This window comes from Stegostoma tigrinum, chromosome 34, assembly GCF_030684315.1.
Source record: "Stegostoma tigrinum isolate sSteTig4 chromosome 34, sSteTig4.hap1, whole genome shotgun sequence".
NCBI lineage: Eukaryota > Metazoa > Chordata > Chondrichthyes > Orectolobiformes > Stegostomatidae > Stegostoma > Stegostoma tigrinum.
The window spans coordinates 24960151-24979050 of NC_081387.1; the positions used below are offsets into that span (position 1 = coordinate 24960151).

The 18900-nt window shown below is 45.0% G+C and overlaps 1 protein-coding gene across 1 annotated transcript; it reads right to left on the reverse strand.

The window, feature by feature from the left end:
• Positions 1-245: 245 nt before the first annotated feature.
• Positions 246-15389, reverse strand: LOC132206250 (tumor necrosis factor-like). Its single transcript, XM_059639628.1, has 5 exons — positions 15300-15389; positions 14162-14437; positions 6010-6067; positions 5839-5901; positions 246-688 (listed from the first exon to the last, which is right to left on the reverse strand). The coding sequence occupies exons 1-5, from the start codon at positions 15387-15389 to the stop codon at positions 246-248; spliced, it is 930 nt and encodes a 309-aa protein (XP_059495611.1).
• Between the last annotated feature and the right edge of the window lie 3511 nt (positions 15390-18900).

Consider the following 18900-nt stretch of genomic DNA (forward strand, 5'->3'; position numbering starts at 1 on the left):
TGTCTCAAATTAGAGAGAAACAAAGTTATATGAGGAGCTGATCCACTTGACGCTAGCTCACTGTGCCAACTCCACGTGCCCACTTACCCCTTGTCTCCCTTAGTCCACACCCTCTGTCCATAAACTCCCTCCCCCATCCGCCATAGTATTCTCCAGGCATGGCCCAGTAGCAGTTTATTTCATCATCATCACCATCTCCCACAACAGGGGCTGCAGAATTCAGGATTGAAAGCTCTTTTGCCTGTCTATAAAGCGAATAGCCCAAAGTAAGTCATTCCTTCTTCAGTGTTGACATAACGTACTGCATTGCCACTGACCCTGGAGAAGACTTGTTCACCCTCCACCAGCTCAAAGATGGCTCCCTGGTAGATGGTCTTGTACCAGGGCTCCCTTGAAGAGTCAGGACCATGGGAGGTTGAGACCTTATGTCCGAAAGTATGGCAGACGGTCTTCATAGCTCTGACCAGGGTGGTCTTGGTTCTGTAGGAGGCTGACAGCTTGGCAAGCTCATGGCTCAGGTAGACAGCCTGACCCCGACATCCACTGCCATAGAAGACCACCTGAGTGTAGACAAAGTACTTCCCAGGGATTTTGATGACCAGGCCATTTGCCTTGAACTCTATCCCCTTCGAAAGATCACCTGGGCTTTGCCAGATCACCTCTTTCTTTCCTCGTTGTCTTTGGGAGGCTGAGGGGCAGAAGAACATAATGAGGTGATGAAATAAAAAGAAAACAAGGTGAATGGGAGTAAGTGGCCAACCTACTGTCATTTTATTTCTGGAACCCATCCTTTTTCACCTGTCATTAATGGGTAGATCCACACTTCAGGATCCTGAGTAAGATGGATACTCCATGCCTCTATAGAATGAACATACGGTACTTGGGCAGAGACTTCTCCACCTCGACAGGCACAGAGAGGGATACACCTCGACAGGCACAGAGAGGGATACACCTCGACAGGCACAGAGAGGGATACACCTCGACAGGCACAGAGAGGGATACACCTCGACAGGCACAGAGAGGGATACACCTCGACAGGCACAGAGAGGGATACACCTCGACAGGCACAGAGAGGGATACACCTCGACAGGCACAGAGAGGGATACACCTCGGAATGCACAGAGAGGGATACACCTCGACAGGCACAGAGAGGGATACACCTCGACAGGCACAGAGAGGGATACACCTCGACAGGCACAGAGAGGGATACACCTCGAAAGGCACAGACAAGTTCAACTCGATAAGCACAGACAGGTTCAATGCTACAAGCTCAGAGCAAGAGAGACAGCAACAATGAAAACAATAAGGGAGACAGAGTAAGAATGACAGTGAGCAAGACATTGAGACTGACAGCGAGGGAGAGAGAGGTGAGAGCGGGGCAGTAAGAGTGAGAGAGATGAGTGAGAGAGACATAAGAAACAAGACACAAGGAGTCAGAGAGAATTAGAGTGAGAATGAGCCTGAGCACGAGAGTGAGAGAGAGAGAACTGTATCTAGGCAGAGACATAATGTGGAGATGCTGGACTGGGATGGACAAAGTCAGAAATCACATGACACCAGGTTACAGTCCAACAAGTTTATTTGAAAATGCAAGCTTTCATCGCACAGCCCCTTCGGCAGGTCACTCCAAAAGCTTGTGTTTTCAAATAAACCTGTTGGACTACAACCTGCTATCGTGTGATTTCTGACCAGGCAGAGACCGTGTGGAGGGAATGATAGTGACTTCTCTCCATGTGGTGAGTGTTTCTCCCATATCACAGGGACATTTCTTACATATACCTGCAGGAAATGTTTCATGTACGCTCGTGAGGAGCGTTTAACCAGGGCATAGAGAGACCATTTCACCTGTACGTGTGGAGAGTGTTTCTTTTGTACACATAAAGACATGTTCACGGATACAAGTGGAAAGCATTCCATGTACAAACAGTGAGTTTTACTGGTACAGGGGCTGAGACTATACAGGCAGAGAGTGCATTGTCTGTATGGAACAATCACAGCTGTACAGAGAAGGTCAATGGCCCCAGGGTGAGACAATGTCACCTGTACAAGTGGTGATTGTTCAATTAAACAGGCAGAGAATTACAGTGGTGGTGTATTCAACAGTGAGCAAGTTAGGACTGTAACGGAATACCCACCACTTGCCTGGATGGGTGTAGCTCCAATTCAAAAAGCCTGACACCATCCAGGACAAAGCAGCCTGCTTAGTTAGCGGCACATCCGCAAACATCCACTTGCTGCACCACCGACGCTCAGTAGCAGTGGCGTGTACTATCTACAAGATGCACTGCCACAACTTGTTGCTCCCTCTCCAGGCCTTTCCAAATCTATAACCTGTACCATCTGGAAGAACAAATGCAGCAGATACATGGGAACACCATCACCACCAAATGAAACAGATGACAACTAAGTCTTTTGTTTTTAGGCACTTCTTTCAGGCAATAGACCAATCAGGTAATCATAGGCAGTCATAACCAGGCGTAAACCACAGCAGTGGGGAGTTTCAAGCTCTGAGGCTTCCTTCATTCTACCCCAGGTTAAAGTCTAACATCTGCATCCTGAGGGGTTATTATGTAGTTATACAAAAACTCTGGCTAGAATAATAGCTTTTATTTATCCTGTTTTATTTATTCACTTGTAGCACATGGGCATCACTGGCTGGCACAGCATTTATTGCCTGTTCCTAGTTGTCCTTGAGATGGTGATGGCAAGCTGCCTTCTTGAACCCCTGCAATCGATGTGGTGTTGGTTCCTTTAGAGAGGAACTTCAAGATTTTAACCCAGCGACAGAGAAGGAACTATGTTATATTTGCAAGCCAGGATGGTGAGTGGCTTGGTGGTGTTCCCACGTAACAGTTGCCATTGTGTTTCTAGATGGAAGTGAGTTTGGGTTTGGAAGGTGTTGTCTGAGGATCTGTGGTGAATTTCAGCAGTGCATCTTGTAGACAGTATGCACTGCTGCTACTGAAAGCATCGGTGGTAGAGGGAGTGGATGTTTGTGAATGTGGTCCAAATTAAGTGGCAGCTTTGTCCTGGATGGTGTTGAGCTTCTTGCATTGGAGCTGCACCCACCCAGGCAAGTGGGGAGCATTCTATCACACTCCTGGACTTCAGAGGTTAACTTGTGAGGAGAGATTGAACAATTTAGGCCTGTTTTCTGTTCCATTTCGGAGGTTAAAGGGTGATCAGATTGAAGGTAATAACGGAGAAAGACAGGCTAGACAAAGATAAACTATTTCTACTAGAAAAGGATTTTAGAGCTAGGGGTCAAAGTCCAAAACATTAGGGCCAGACCATTCAGGAGAGATATTTGGAAGCACTTCCACACATACAATTTTTTTTTTCCTTCATTCATTAACACGTTGAGGATGTCACTGGCCAGGCAGCATTTTTTGTCCATCCCTAATTGCCCAGAGGGCAGTTAAGAATCAACCACATTTCTGAGGGTCTGGAGTCACATGTAGGCCAGACCAGGTAAGGATGGCAGTTTCCTTCCCTAAATGACATTAGTGAACCAGATGGATTTTTTTCCCAACAATTGGCAATGGATTCATGATCATCATTAAATTCTTAATTCCAGATATTTTATTAATTCAAATTCCACTATCTGCAAGGCCAGGACTCGAACCTGGGTTCCCAGAATGTTATGCGGGGCTCTGGATTAACAGTCCAGTGATAATATTACTAGACCATCACCTCCTTGTGTGGTAAATGTTTAAAATTATGCTTAGACTGTTATGTTTATGTTTAAATGTTTAGAATTCTCTTCCACAAATGACAGTTGATTTGAGACAGATATCTTAATTTTGAGGTAGATATGTTATTGTTAAGTAAAGATATGAAGGGATATGAGGTAAAAGCAGGTATATGGAGGCAGGCACAAATCAGAGATGATCTCATTGAATGGCTCAAGCGGCTGAATGGCAGACTCCAATTTTCCTATACTGTCTGGCAGTGATGACAGATCAAATCCAGATGCAAGCCAGATGAAGATGGTGGCCTAGAGGAACAGTAACCTAGATGACCTGGCTTATCTTCTGGGAATAAAATGTGAGGCTGGATGAACACAGCAGGCCAAGCAGCATCTCAGGAGCACAAAAGCTGACGTTTCGGGCCTAGACCCTTCATCAGAGAGGGGGATGGGGAGAGGGAACTGGCTCATCCCACCCACCATCCTGCAAAAATTCCATCCCCTATTCCCAATTCCTCCGCCTCCGCCGCATCTGCTCCCACGATAAGACATTCCACTCCCGCACATCCCAGATGTCCAAGTTCTTTAAGGACCGCAACTTTCCCCCCACAGTGATCGAGAACGCCCTTGACCGCGTCTCCCGTATTTCCCGCGACACATCCCTCACACCCCGCCCCCGCCACAACTGCCCTAAGAGGATCCCCCTCATTCTCACACACCACCCCACCAACCTCCGGATACAACACATCATCCTCCGACACTTCCGCCATTTACAATCCGACCCCACCACCCAAGACATTTTTCCATCCCCACCCCTGTCTGCTTTCCGGAGAGACCACTCTCTCCGTGACTCCCTTGTTCGCTCCACACTGCCCTCCAACCCCACCACACCCGGCACCTTCCCCTGCAACCGCAGGAAATGCTATACTTGTCCCCACACCTCCTCCCTCACCCCTATCCCAGGCCCCAAGATGACATTCCACATTAAGCAGAGGTTCACCTGCACATCTGCCAATGTGGTATACTGCATCCACTGTACCCGGTGCGGCTTCCTCTACATTGGGGAAACCAAGCGGAGGCTTGGGGACCGCTTTGCAGAACACCTCTGCTCAGTTCGCAACAAACAACTGCACCTCCCAGTCGCAAACCATTTCCACCCCCCCTCCCATTCTCTAGATGACATGTCCATCATGGGCCTCCTGCACTGCTACAATGATGCCACCCGAAGGTTGCAGGAACAGCAACTCATATTCCGCCTGGGAACCCTGCAGCCATATGGTATCAATGTGGACTTCACCAGTTTCAAAATCTCCCCTTCCCCTACTGCATCCCTAAACCAGCCCAGTTCGTCCCCTCCCCCCACTGCACCACACAACCAGCCCAGCTCATCCCCCCCACCCACTGCATCCCAAAACCAGTCCAGCCTGTCTCTGCCTCCCTAACCGGTTTTTCCTCTCACCCATCCCTTCTTCCCACCCCAAGCCGCACCCCCATCTACCTACCAACCTCATCCCACCTCCTTGACCTGTCCGTCTTCCCTGGACTGACCTATCCCCTCCCTACCTCCCCACCTATACTCTCTCCACCTATCTTCTTTACTCTCCATCTTCAGTCCGCCTCCCCCTCTCTCCCTATTTATTCCAGTTCCCTCTCCCCATCCCCCTCTCTGATGAAGGGTCTAGGCCCAAAACGTCAGCTTTTGTGCTCCTGAGATGCTGCTTGGCCTGCTGTGTTCATCCCGCCTCACATTTTATTATCTTGGAATTCTCCAGCATCTGCAGTTCCCATTATCTCTTATCTTCTGGGAATGTGGGTTCCAATCCTGCCATAGGTGGCCAGTGAATTTTAAAATCAGTCAATCAATGCAGAATTGTTCCCACTGTCAGGAAGGGTAACCACAAAATCAACTGTTACATTGTGAAAAAGGCCTCAGCAGGCTCACTCCTGGAGATGTGCCAACGTTACCCCTTCTGCGACTCCAGACCTACACCAATATGGATTGACTCTTAAATGCCTCCTGACACAGCCAGGCAGGCCACTCAGTCCAAAGTTAATTAGGAATAGGCAATAAAAGCTGGCTTGTCTTGCAATAGCCACATGAGAAAGGATAAAGAAAATGGGACAACTCTCATAGGCAGCCAGTACCTTACCTGCCAGATGGACTGCGACCTTCTCTGGAACTTTCCCCACCAGGTTCATAAGACGAGGGAGCTCTGGAAAAGAAAAGCCAGCCTTTCAAACTGATTCTTTCACTGCCATTGTGCTGAGACAGCCCACAGAGTGTGTGAACATGACCAAAGTCAAGCAAGGAAAGTACCCACCATCATGAAGAGGTCTTGCTGGTAGACATGCCTCAGCTGTCCTCATCAGATTTGTGTTCTAGAGGAACAAACAGAGACGTGTGTTCAAATTCTGACATCCTCTCGCCCCTCTGTCCCCCCCAACACCATTTCCCCATTCCCAACAACATCAGCAACCTGCATTTACCTAGCACCTTCAATGTTGCAAACTGTGCCAAGGCATTTGACAAGAACTTGAGCAGCTTAGGCTTACACTCTCCAGAGTTTAGAAGAATAAGAGTTTGATGTAGGAAAATATGATGCTAACCGGATTGTCAAAGCAGACATAGAGAGGATGTTTCCTCATCTGTGGCAATCTCAAATAAGAGTTCATAGTTTTAGGATAAGGGACGAAGCCACATTAGGTTTGGTACTGGGTAATGAGCCTGGACAGGTGTTAGATTTGGAAATAGGTGAGCACTTTGGTGATAGCAATCACAATTCTGTTATGTTTACTTTAGTGATGGAAAGGGATGGGTGTATACCACTGGGCAAGAGTTATAGCTGGGGGAAAGGCAATTACGATGAGATTAGGCAAGACTTAGGGAGCATAGGATGGGGAAGGAAACTGCAGAGGATGGGCACATTAGAAATGTGGACCTTATTCAAGGAAAAGCTCCTGTGTGTCCTGTCAGGCAGGAAGGAAGCTGTAGAGTGCGGGAGCCGTGGTTTACGAAGGAGGTGGAATCTCTGTCAAGAGGAAGAAGAAGGCTTATGTTAGGATGAGATGTGAAGGCTCAGTTAGGGCTCTTGAGGGCTACGAGGTAGCCAGGAAAGACCTAAAGAGAGAGCTCAGAAGAGCCAGGAGGAGACATGAGAATTTGTTGGCGGATAGGATCAGGGTAAACCCTAAGGCTTTCTATAGGTATTTAAGAAATAAAAGAATGACGAAAGTAAGATTAGGCCCAATCAAGGATTGTAGTGGTAAGTTGTGTGTGGAATCAGATGAGATAGGGGAAGCGCTAAATTAATATTTTTCAACAGTATTCACTCTAGAAAACAACAATGTTGTCGAGGAGAATACTGAGATACAGGCTACTAGACTAGGTGGGATTGAGGTTCACAAGGAAGAGGTATTAGAAATCCTTCAGAGGGTGAAGATAGATAAGTCCCTGGCCAGATGGGATATATCCTCGGATCCTCTGGGAAGCCAGGGAGGAGATTGCCGAGCCTTTGGCATTGATCTTTAACTCGTCATTGTCTACAGGAATAGTGCCAGATGACAGGAGGATAGCAAATGTGGTTCCTCTGTTCAAGAAGGGGAGTAGAGACAACCCTGGTAATTATAGACCAGTGAGCCTTACCTCAGTTGTTGGTAAAGTGTTGGAAAAGGTTATAAGAGATAGGATTTATAATCATCTAGAAAAGAATAAATTGATTAGGGATAGTCAGGACGGTTTTGTGAAGGGAAGGTCATGCCTCACAAACCTTATTGAGTTCTTTGAGAAGGTGACCAAACAGGTAGATGAGAGTAAACCATTTGATGTGGTGTATATGGACTTCAGCAAGGTGTTCGATAAGGTTCCCCACAATAGGCTATTGTACAAAATGCGGAGGAATGGAATTGTGGGAGACATAGCAGTTTGGATCGGAAATTGGCTTGCTGAAAGAAGACAGAGTGTGGTAGTTGATGGGAAATGTTCATCCTGGAGACCAGTTACTAGTGGTGTACCGCAAGGGTCGGTGTTGGGTCCACTGCTGTTTGTCATTTTTATAAATGACCTGGATGAGGGCGTAGAAGGATGGGTTAGTAAATTTGCAGACGACACTAAGGTCGGTGGAGTTGTGGATAGTGACGAAGGATGCTACAGGTTGCAGAGAGACGTAGATAAGCTGCAGAGCTGGGCTGAGAGGTGGCAAATGGAGTTTAATGCAGACAAGTGTGAGGTGATGCACTTTGGTAGAAGTAACCGGAAGGCAAAGTACAGGGCTAATGGTAAGATTCTTAGTAGTGTAGATGAGCAGAGAGATCTCGGTGTCCATGTACACAGATCCTTGAAAGTTGCCACCCAGGTTGACAGGGCTGTTAAGAAGGCATACGGTGTTTTAGCTTTTATTAATAGAGGGATCGAGTTCCGGAACCAAGAGGTTATGGTGAAGCTGTACAAAACTCAGGTGCAGCCGCATTTGGAGTATTGTGTACAGTTCTGGTCACCGCATTATAAGAAGGATGTGGAAGCTTTGGAAAGGGTACTACTAGGGTGTAGCCTGGTATGGAGGGAAGGTCTTACGAGGAAAGGCTGAGGGACTTGAGGCTGTTTTCGTTAGAGAGAAGAAGGTTGAGAGGTGACTTAATTGAAACATATAAAATAATCAGAGGGTTAGATAGGGTGGATAGGGAGAGCCTTTTTCCTAGGATGGTGACGGCGAGCACGAGGGGGCATAGCTTTAAATTGATGGGTGAAAGATATAGGACAGATGTCAGAGGTAGTTTCTTTACTCAGAGAGTAGTAAGGGAATGGAATGCTTTGCCTGCAATGGTAGTGGATTCGCCAACTTTGGGTACATTTAAGGCGCCATTAGATAAGCATATGGACTTACATGGAATAGTGTAGGTTAGATGGGCTTGAGGTCGGTATGACAGGTCGGCACAACATCGAGGGCTGAAGGGCCTGTACTGTGCTGTAATGTTCTATGATCTATAAGGGGTAGCAGGTTGAAAAGAGATGAGGAGAATTTACTGCTCTCAAATGGTCATGAATCCACAGAAGTGGGTGGCACAATGCTTGGCACTGCTGCCTCACAGCACCAGGGACCTGGGTTTCATCCCACCCTCACGCAACTGTCTGTCTGGAGCTTGCACATTCTCCCCATGTCTGTATTCAGGGACATGTAGCTTAGGTGGGGTGGGTCTGGATGGGATACTTGGTGGTTCGGTGTGGACTTGTTGGGCCAAAGGCCCTGCTTCCACACTGTTGGGATTCTATAAAAGAAAATTCACTAGCCCAGACTGCAGCAGATAATTAAATTTAAGGAGGAGATCAAGTTTTAATGAGCAATAGGGTGAAGGGTAGGGGAGCATGGACAGGGAAGTGGAGTTGAGTCTGAGGTGAGATCAGCCATGATCATAATGAATGGCAGAGGGGCTGAATGACCTACTCCTGCACCTGGTTCTTATGTAATCATGCACTGAGTTATATGAGGAGAGACAAAGCGTTGGGATTTAAGGAGCACCTTAAAGGCACAGACAGAGAGAGAAGTGGAGAGCTTTGGAGAGGGAATTCCACAGTGTGGGGTTCAGGCAGTTGAGGTATAGCTGATAATGGTGAAAAAATTTAACTGGGGCTATGTAACAGGCTAGAATTTGAAAGAGTACAGATACCTTGGGGGGGGGGGGTTGGAGGCTTGAAGGAGTCTGAAAAGCTAGGAACACATGCAACCTCAGAGGAATTTGAAAACAAATATAACAAATTTATGATCAAGGCGTTGTTAGAATGGGAGCAAAGGTAGGTCCAGGGAACACGGGAGATGGTGGGGGAACAGGAAGTGGTGTGAGTTGATGCCTGGGCAGCAGAGTTTTGGGGGAGTTCAAATTTCCAAAGGCAACCTCCTCTAGCCCTACAATGACCTGTGATTTCTTGTGCAGAAGTAAGGAGACAGTGAGTGGGGGTTGGTGGGCAGGGAGTGGGCTGACTTTGAAAGTTGTGCGCATTCCAGGGAATGTTCGTGCAGATTAAATTCCTGGCACTCCGGGCCTGGTGACGTTCAACAGAGGGTGTGGCACATCACCCATCATCAGGAAGGCTGCCATTCCATGCCCCCAAGGTGGTCAATCCTCCAATATCACTCGAATAATCGAAAAGACAGAAATCCCTGCACAACACCCAGGAGAAAGGTTATTGACACAAAACGTTACCAAACTCATTCTCAGCATGTTTGTGTGGTTTACTCAGAACTTTTTTGTGAATCGAGTTGTAAATAAAATTATGATGGGCATAGGCAGTGTAGACAGAAAGAAACTTTTCTCCCAATCAATGACTGGGACAAAGAGTTAAGGTAAGGGGCAGGAGGTTTAGAGGGGATGTGAGGAAAAGACTTTCCACCCCGAAAGTAGAGGAAATCTGGAACTCACTGACTGAAAGGGTGGGAGAGGCAAGAACCTCATCAGGTTTCTGAAGAATTTAGATGTGCACTTTGGATGCCAAGGAATACAAGAATATGAGCAAAATGCTGGAAAATGGGATAGGAATAGTTAGGGATAAAAAGTATTCATTCGGCTCTACACCATGTTATCTCAGATTCTCTGGCTTTGGCAGTTCTTGCTACCTCTCTAGGAATAGTTAGGGGTTGTTTTCGACCAGTGCAGGCTCAACAGGAAACAAAAGGACATTTTTCTGTCCTATGGATTACCATTACTACATGACTCAAATATTGGTGATATATATAAAGAGGCTGTTTGATGTTGAGTCAATGTTTTTGTAATCTGCTGTGTATTAAACATGCCCTAAACTCTGGATAGATGGTACTCCAGCTTCTATTTTAATGGCAATTTTATTTACAAGAGCTTTATCCAATGCTTTCCAATGGCTATTACGTGTGTCTAACCCTTAGTGCCAGCTGCTGCTGTGACAGCTAGTCACAGAGGGTCATGCGCAAGGAGCTATGTGCTGACAACTGGGAGCCCTGTCAAGCAACACACGCCATTGACCATTCCCAGTGACCAGTATGATGATTAAGCTCAATCGAACATCATACCTAATAAAAGATGTGTGCCACTGCAGCTGGATGATATTCAATGATTAATCCAGACTGTGTTAAGATGTACGCCAGAAATTAATTTGCATTTATCAGCCCGGCTCAAAGTGTGATGCACGTGCATGAAGCGTCATACATTTGCACACATGGCCATGTTTATGCAGGCATGATGCTTCATACATACACTGCACTATTTCCATTGGGAAAGGGGTGACACAGACTGCCAAGCCTTGCTACATTCTGTGTGACAATGCTCTGACAAATTGGAATCTACCTGCCTGGTCTTATAACTACGGATAGTTAACTCTTTCTGCTACATCTTCAGTGCAACCAATTAGGACCTTGTTCTAATGCTGTGTAAATTAGAAATATTTTTCCAAGCCTGGTTCCTTGTATCCTTGTCCTGGGAAAGAATGGTGAAAACTTGTATAAAAACAGGGAAGTCTTGCTGAAATTATATTCAGTACTAGTCAGACCCCACCTAGAATACAATAGACAATAGACAATAGACAATGGGTGCTGGAGTAGGCTATTCAGCCCTTTGAGCCAGCACCACCATTCATTATGGTTATGACTGATCATCCACAATACAGTGATCAGCTTTATCTAAGGAGCGATCACAGAATTGTTATGGTACGGAAAGAGTCCAATCTGCTTATTGTATTTAAACCAGTACCATTTCCAAGTGCCAATCATTGCCCTCTCCCTTGCCTCTTGGAAACCATTTCTATTCACTCTCCTCTTGAATTCTTCAGTTGAACCTACTTCCACCACAATTCCAGCTTTACATTCCCATACCCTGACAGAATTCAAATTTCACCATCGGACATGGTGAAGTGCAAGCCCAGATCCCCAGAACATTAACCCGGGGTTCTGAGTTACTCCACCAGTGACCACCACTACCAGATATATTGGCATTGGAGGCAGTCCAGAGAGGGTCCATTAGCTCATTTCTGGGTGTGGACCAGTCTTATGAGAAGTCTTAACTGTTTCATGAGGATATGTTGAGTCAGTTAGGCCTGTACTCATTGGAATTTAGAAGAGTGTGGGGTTACCTTATTGAAACATACGAGATTCAAAGGGGGCTTCACAGAATAGGTGATGAGAGGTTAATTTTCATTATGGGAGAGTCGAAAACCAGAGCTGAGCAAGAGATGAGTAGGATTATTTTTATTTTTACTCAGGATATTGTAAATCCATACAATTCATTACTGCAGAGGGCTGCAAAGATTGTATCATTTATGATATTCATGGGTGAGATTGGTGGATTTCAAATTAGTAAGGGAATCAAAAGCCACGTGATAAGGCAGGATGATGGGGATGAGGATTATCAGATTAATTTCAAATGGTATAGACAACTTGATGGATTGAATGGTTTATGTCTGCTCCTCTATGTTACATTCACTAGGTAAGGATGGGGCAAGGTGGGAATGAATGGCCTCTGTGAACTACCACAGCCAGTATGGCTTTTGTTCACCCTAATCCAATCGGCTAACCAACTGAACTAACCAATCCCCCAGCCTCCCCACTTCTCATTGGCAAGGTGTGGATTTTCTGGCTGGCTCACTGAGCCATTACGGAGCCGTAATATAGGGTTACATACACTGAGTCTCATCGACACGCTTGCTGCTAGCCATTAATGACCTGCTGACTACTGCTGGTCAGGGAGGAATTTGCTAGTGATTCCACCTCATACTTTTTCACTTCAGTAAAATGCTAAACAGCTCACATCATGTACCAAACAGAAAAGCCCAAACATAACCTCCTTCAGAGATGATGGAGCTGTATAAAAATTCGGCAACAGCATTGTGTGTAGTTCTGGGATCTACATTATAGGAAAGATGTCTGTCTGTCTGACTACCTGTCAGTCTATCTGCCTATATGTCTATCTGTCTATCTGCCTGTGGGTCCAAGTGTTTGTCTGTCTACCTATTAGACTATCTGTGTCTGTCTATCTATCAGTCTATCTATCTAACTGTGTGCCTGTCTGTCTATTTATCCATCTAACATCTGTATATCTAAGTGTCTCTCTGTCTCTCTACATATCTATTTATATATCTACCAATTTATCTCTCTATTTCTTAATTTTTCTACTTTATACTAACATGACTGTAACGTTTGTTTCTTTTTAACTTTGTTTCTTTGTTTCTTCACTTCTTTATTTTTCTATTTTGTATCTTAGATTTTGTACTTAGGTACCTTTATTATTCGAATGGCAACATTGCACACTCCTCACTGTACTTGTGAACATCTGTACTTGAGTACACATGACAACAAAAATTCAATTCTATTTCTAATCTTTGCCTTTCTCTCTCTCTCTCGTTTGGTTTATCTATCTGCCTGTCCTTCTTTCTGTCTCTTTGAATAACTGTCTGTCTATCTTTTTATCTATTATCTGCCTCTCCTGTGAAAGGTTTAGGTTTTGACATTGTGTAAGTGTCAGAGGAGAGTTTTCAGGAGGTACTCACTACCTGACTGAGTAGCAGAGACAGAAATCATTTGAGCATGCACTCAAAGTGTTGCATTCTGAAGGACCAGTGCTTGGAGGGTTCAGCTGGCACGGGCATGAAGGGCCAAGTGGCCTCCCATGCTGGGATTTGCTTTTACATTCATAGTATTCTCTCTAAAATCAGCAGCTTATTCACTATCACTCTGTTCATACTATCTCACAGAGTCAGGATCTATGCCAAAATGGGAAAAACACAACTCTGGTCAGAATGGTTTTATAATAAAATAACAAGGCAAGAACATGTTTATCTTTTACAGTCAGACCGATTTCCATTAAGTAATGCATCATCCAGTAAATAAACATTGTGCACACAGACAAGTCTGGAGATGTGATTAAGGAATAGAAACTTGTCAGCAAGACATGTTTTCTCTGAAGTGGGCTCCTGGTTGTTTACACCTCATTATTAACACAGGGCAATAAATCATAGAATCCCTTTAGTGTCGAAGCAGGACGTTCAGCCCATCAAATCTGTACCAACCCAATTGCTGCATGTCTTATGACTAACCCAACTGGCCTGCACCTGATGGATAATTTTGCATGGCCAATCCACCTAACCTGCACGCCTGTGAGAGAAAACCCGAACACCGCCTGGAAACCCACACAGACACGGTGAGAATGTGCAAACTGCACACACCACAGCCCAGTGGTGGGGTTGAACGAGGTGTGAGACAGCTGTGCTAACCACTGAGCCACTGTGCCACCAGAAAACCAGCTGTCCGAGTGTGATTTGAACCAGTGTCCCCAGAACGTCAGCCTGGCCTTAGAGATTATTAACCCAGTGACAACAACGCTATTGTACCATTTTTCCTCCCCACATCTTCAAACAAGAATAAAACACAACAGGGCAGAAGGGAATGAATAAAAGACAGAGAGCAATGGGAGCTGTCAAATCCTGAAACAGCCTCGTCTTTTGAAGCTCAAGTGACCTACCTGTTTTGGTGGGAAAACTCCCAGCTGAGAGAGGAGCAGGTACGAAATGAAAGCCACCAAGCTCAGCACGACGATAACAGAAAGAACTTTGCAAATCTGGCAGCTTTTCGCAGCGCTCCGCCTTTCCTCCAGCATTCCTCTCATCTCGGCAGCGACAGGCAAGCGCTGGCTGCTGGTGTCTGTCGGCTGCTTGCCAAAAGCCGATGCGCTCAGTGCAGCCCGGCCTGACTGCTTCAGCTCCTGGGCTGCTTCTCCTCGCAGTCGGGACCGGGCTCTCTATTTAAAGCGGACCCGTGGAAAACCCCTGGAGGATGGACATGACAACGGAAGTGGAAGCTGACTGAAATCACTATCCGAACGTGATCCTTGACCCCTGTTGCAACACTAAGAGCACTTGGCCAGTCACTGTTCGACCTTACCTCTGCTGAAGGTGTCACCTCAATGATAGGACAGAGATGGGTCTTGGTATAACACGCTCAATAATTCCATCGAACTCAGGCATTTCAGAAGTGTAACACTTGCCTGAACGTGAGAAAGAAAGCGAAAAGTTGGCACATCGCAATCTCCTACAAACAACAGCGCGATAATTACCCGGTTGTTTAATTTAGTGATGTTAGTTGGTGGGTAAATTTTGGATCGATGTGATATTAAATTAATCACCAAGAAATGTTACTTTCCGAGGCCGACGAAGAACTTGGATTAAATTGAGGATAATTATATCACTTTAATGGCCTGGAGACCACTATTGGCTTTCACAGATAATCGCGGAATTGTTAGAGAACGAGGACATTCAGCCCAGTGTGTCTGCACCGTTCTATCACCTAGCGCCAATCTTCCGCCTTTTCCCCTCTCTCTCTGAACACCACTTCTTTCTAAATAATCATCCTTTGACCTCTTGAATGGCTCATTTGCACCTGCCTCCACCACATTTTCATACCCTAAATACCCACTGTGTGTAAAGATTTGTTCTCACATCACCCTTTCTTCATTTACACATCATTGTAAAGTGATTCCTAATGTAGGTTCTACTTTTGAGCAGAGGCACTTTCTTGACTTTTGAACTTTTTCAAGGGACAAGGTAAGATTCTCTCTTGTTGGAGATAGTCATTACACAGAATTTGTGTGGAACGAATACTACTTGCCACTTGTCAGCCCAAGGCTGGATATTGCGCAGACTTTGCTCTCCTTGGACACAACCTGCTTCAGTATCTGAATGGTGTGCAGTCATCGGCAAACATCCCCGCTTCTGACCTTCTGATGCAGTGAAGGTCACTGATGAAGCAGCTGAAGACGGTTGGGCCTAGGGTAACATGAACAACCCCTCAGGGATATTGAGCTACGGATCCCACCTGTAACTTTCACAAAAACGATAACTTGGAAATAGACAGCACCATTCAAACAGTGAAACGACACTTCACCAGTGTCGAACTGTGTAAGGAGATATTAAAAACAGTTAACTCCATACTTGAAAGGAATGTTAAAAGGAAGAAGAGAGAGAAAAAGGGGAGAGATTGCGGCTTCAATAGCGAAAGGAGGCTGCCACCGATGGTGGACTGAATAACCCATAGATGTGTGGGTTAGGTGGATTGGCTATGGGAAATGCAAGGCTACAGGGATAGGATTGAGGGCATGGGTCTGGGTGGGATGCTCCTCAGAGGGTTGGTGTGGACCTAGATGGCTGAATGGTCTGCTTCCACACTGTAGAGTTATATGACTCTATGATGAAAGTCAAGGAGGCTCAAGAGACAGAACAGATGAGCTCAGAAGTTGTGGAGGGCTGTTGGGCTGGGAGGTTGTGGAGAGAAGGACACAAATGGTTTTGGGGTACTTTCAGAGCAAGGGTGAGAATTATAAAATGGAAGCCTCGCTGAATCAAGAGCCGATGTGAGTAGAGACGATACGTGGGACTCGGCGTGAGTTCAGTCATAGGGCAGCAGTGTTTTGGAATGAGCTCAAGTTTAGGGACAGTGGCCCAACAAATCCTAAACACTTGATGCTGCTGGCAGACATTAAAAACACAATGTCTGGTTGCCACACAATTGGAAGGATGTGATTGGAGAAAGTGCAGAGGGGATTTATCAGGATGTTGCCTGGGAAGAAAAGTCTAAAGCTATGAGGAGAGGCTGGAGAGGCTGGTTTTGTCTTCCTTGGAACAGAAAAGGCTGAGGAGGGATCTGATTGAGGTATACATAATTACGAGAGCACAGACAGAATAGATTGTGAGAATGATTTCCCATGGCAGATGTGACTAAGCCCAGAGGGTTTAAGGTTAAAGTAAGGAACAAGTGGCTCCACTGCCTTAGGAAAGCAACCAACAAAATCAAAGACCCCCTTCCACCCCACTTATACTCCCTTCCACCCTCTTCCATTGGGTAGAAGATATAAAAGCTTGAACACATGTACTAATAAATTCAAGATCTGTTTCTTCCCCACTGTTATCAAACTTTTGAATAGACCTCTCATATGTTATTGCTGATCTTTCTGTACATATTCTGTGTGGCCGTGACACTGTATTCTGCACTCTGTTCTGCTACCCTGATGCACTTTGTATGGCACAATCTGCCTGAGGAGCATGCAAAACTTTGTACTGTATCTTTATACATGTGACAACAATAAATCAAATCAAATCAAATCCGAGAATGGATTTTTTTTCAGTCAGAGCATGGTAGAAATACAAAGCATTCTTCATGAGAGAGTGGTGAAGGCACATCCACTCACAACATTTAAGATGCATCTGTATGTGCACTGAAAATATGAGGGCACAGTAGGCTATGGAGCAAATGCAGGTAAATGGGATTAGTATAGTTTCGGGTTTATTGGTCAGCATTGATTTTGACAGCCTGTTTCTGTGCTGTCCATCTGTGATCTGATCTTCCTAACATGCTTCCAATACAATCTTACACCAAAATGTAAAAACTCTTGTCCAGTTCTTTGAATGACTCTGTTCCACAAGGACAACTCTAAGTTCCAGAGGCTCCATCTGCACAAGGTCAGTGCAGAAAGATAGTGGATGTGATATTTAAATCTAGCCACATTAGCTTCAGCCGTCTGCAGAAAAAGGCACTTCACACCAAATTGCGCCAAATTCTCTGACTTCTGAATTTGTTTTTGGAGCATTGCTAATCACAGAATTGGCTATATCACCAGCATCTTCACCCCTCCCCATACAACCTTATAATGTCTGCACAATTCAGACACTCATCACCTTACAGACAGATTGAAGTGAAGAAAGTCATGACTTTCTTAACACAAGGAACAACTCCCCAATGTTAGATTTCACTAGGCTAGTCTGATTCACTCTGAGTTGAGTCACTCTCATTATGTCATTATCTTTTCCAAGATTGCTGCTTTGCCCACTATGTGTTGCAAACCCACTGAATCACCTTTCAGATGGAAACATTAGAATTGCAGCTACAAAATATTGTGTCTGCCACTTCCCATTTAATACCCTTCCATCGAAATGTTGCAAGGCACCAAGGATTGCAGTCCTTCTGTGATGTGAACATAAGAACTAGGAGCAGGAGTGGGCCATTCAAGTATGGTCCATTACTCAATAGGATCATGGCTGGTCTCATCTTGGCCTCAACTCCACTTTCCTGCCTGCTCTCCATACCCATTACTCATTAAAATCCTGTCTCCTTACATTTACTCAATATCGCAGAATCCATCACACTCTAGGGTCAAAATTCCAATAACTGATGATCCTATGAGAGAAGGAATTTCTCCACACCTCAGTTTTAAGCCAACTATCCTTTCTGCTAAAATGATGACCTCTCATTCTAAAATGGCACATTGTACTTTGCTTTAATAAGGAGCATTGATATATCCCTTTGCTAGAACTGCTTTGAGTTATTGATATCACAAATGAACCTGACACTCCAGGGAAAGTGTGCACAGGAGCTTATCTTACCATAATTGGGTGAGGTATTGAATGCAAAAGCGGGATGTAATGCCAGAACTTTATAAGACAGGTTAGGCCACAATTAGATGTTTTTGTGCGCAGTGCTGTTCACTACATTACAGGCAGGACATAATTGTTCTGGAGAGAGGACAGAAAAAATGTACAAAAATATTGCCAGGGTTTGGAAATTGAAAGTAGGAGGAACAATTGGATACACCAAGGTTGTTTTCATTAGAATAGGGGAAACTGAGGGCTAACCTAATCAAAATAATGAGGGTTTGGATAGAATAGACAGGAAGATCTGCTTTCCCAAGTCGAGAGGTCAGTTAGCAGGGATGGAGACTTAAGGTGATTGGTCAATGGATCAAAGGGGTCAGCAGGGTGTTTCTATGTTTCTATGATCTGAAAATTTCTTAATCAGGCTTCCCCACCATTTAAGACAATCTAGCTGGTTTCAGGTTACCTTCCTTTTGCGAATTGGAGTCAAATGTTTATCTGATAATCACTCCTGCCAAGCTCTTTGAGACGTCACTATGTAGAAGGTACTATTTTAGATGTGGTCTGTTGCTAAGGCACAGTTTGGATGTAAAAGGTGACACAATCATGACTTTGTAGGAAAACAGGGAAGTTCTCCTGAAGTTGTTGGCCAATGATTATCTTCTAATGAGCAGTTTGAAATAGAGTTTAATTACCAAATCTTATTGCTGCTTGTCAGAGCTTATTGTATGCAAACACTATGAGTTGATTAGACTGCAAAAGCATTTCATTAGGTGTAAACCACTTTCTACATTGTAAGGTTGTGAAAGGAGGTTGTTTTGTTTTCTGTTGCAGATCTCCA

Bases quoted from the DNA above. Each gene is read 5' to 3' on its own strand.
- LOC132206250 (XM_059639628.1), bottom strand. From the start codon at position 15,389: ATGACTGCACACCATTCAGATACTGAAGCAGGTTGTGTCCAAGGAGAG. The intron at 6,068-14,161 runs GTAGGTCACTTG...TTGTTCCTCTAG, and splicing joins GAGTTTTCCCACCAAAACAG to AACACAAATCTGATGAGGAC. The intron at 689-5,838 runs GTAAGGTACTGG...TCTGCCCCTCAG, and splicing joins GGTCGCAGTCCATCTGGCAG to CCTCCCAAAGACAACGAGGA.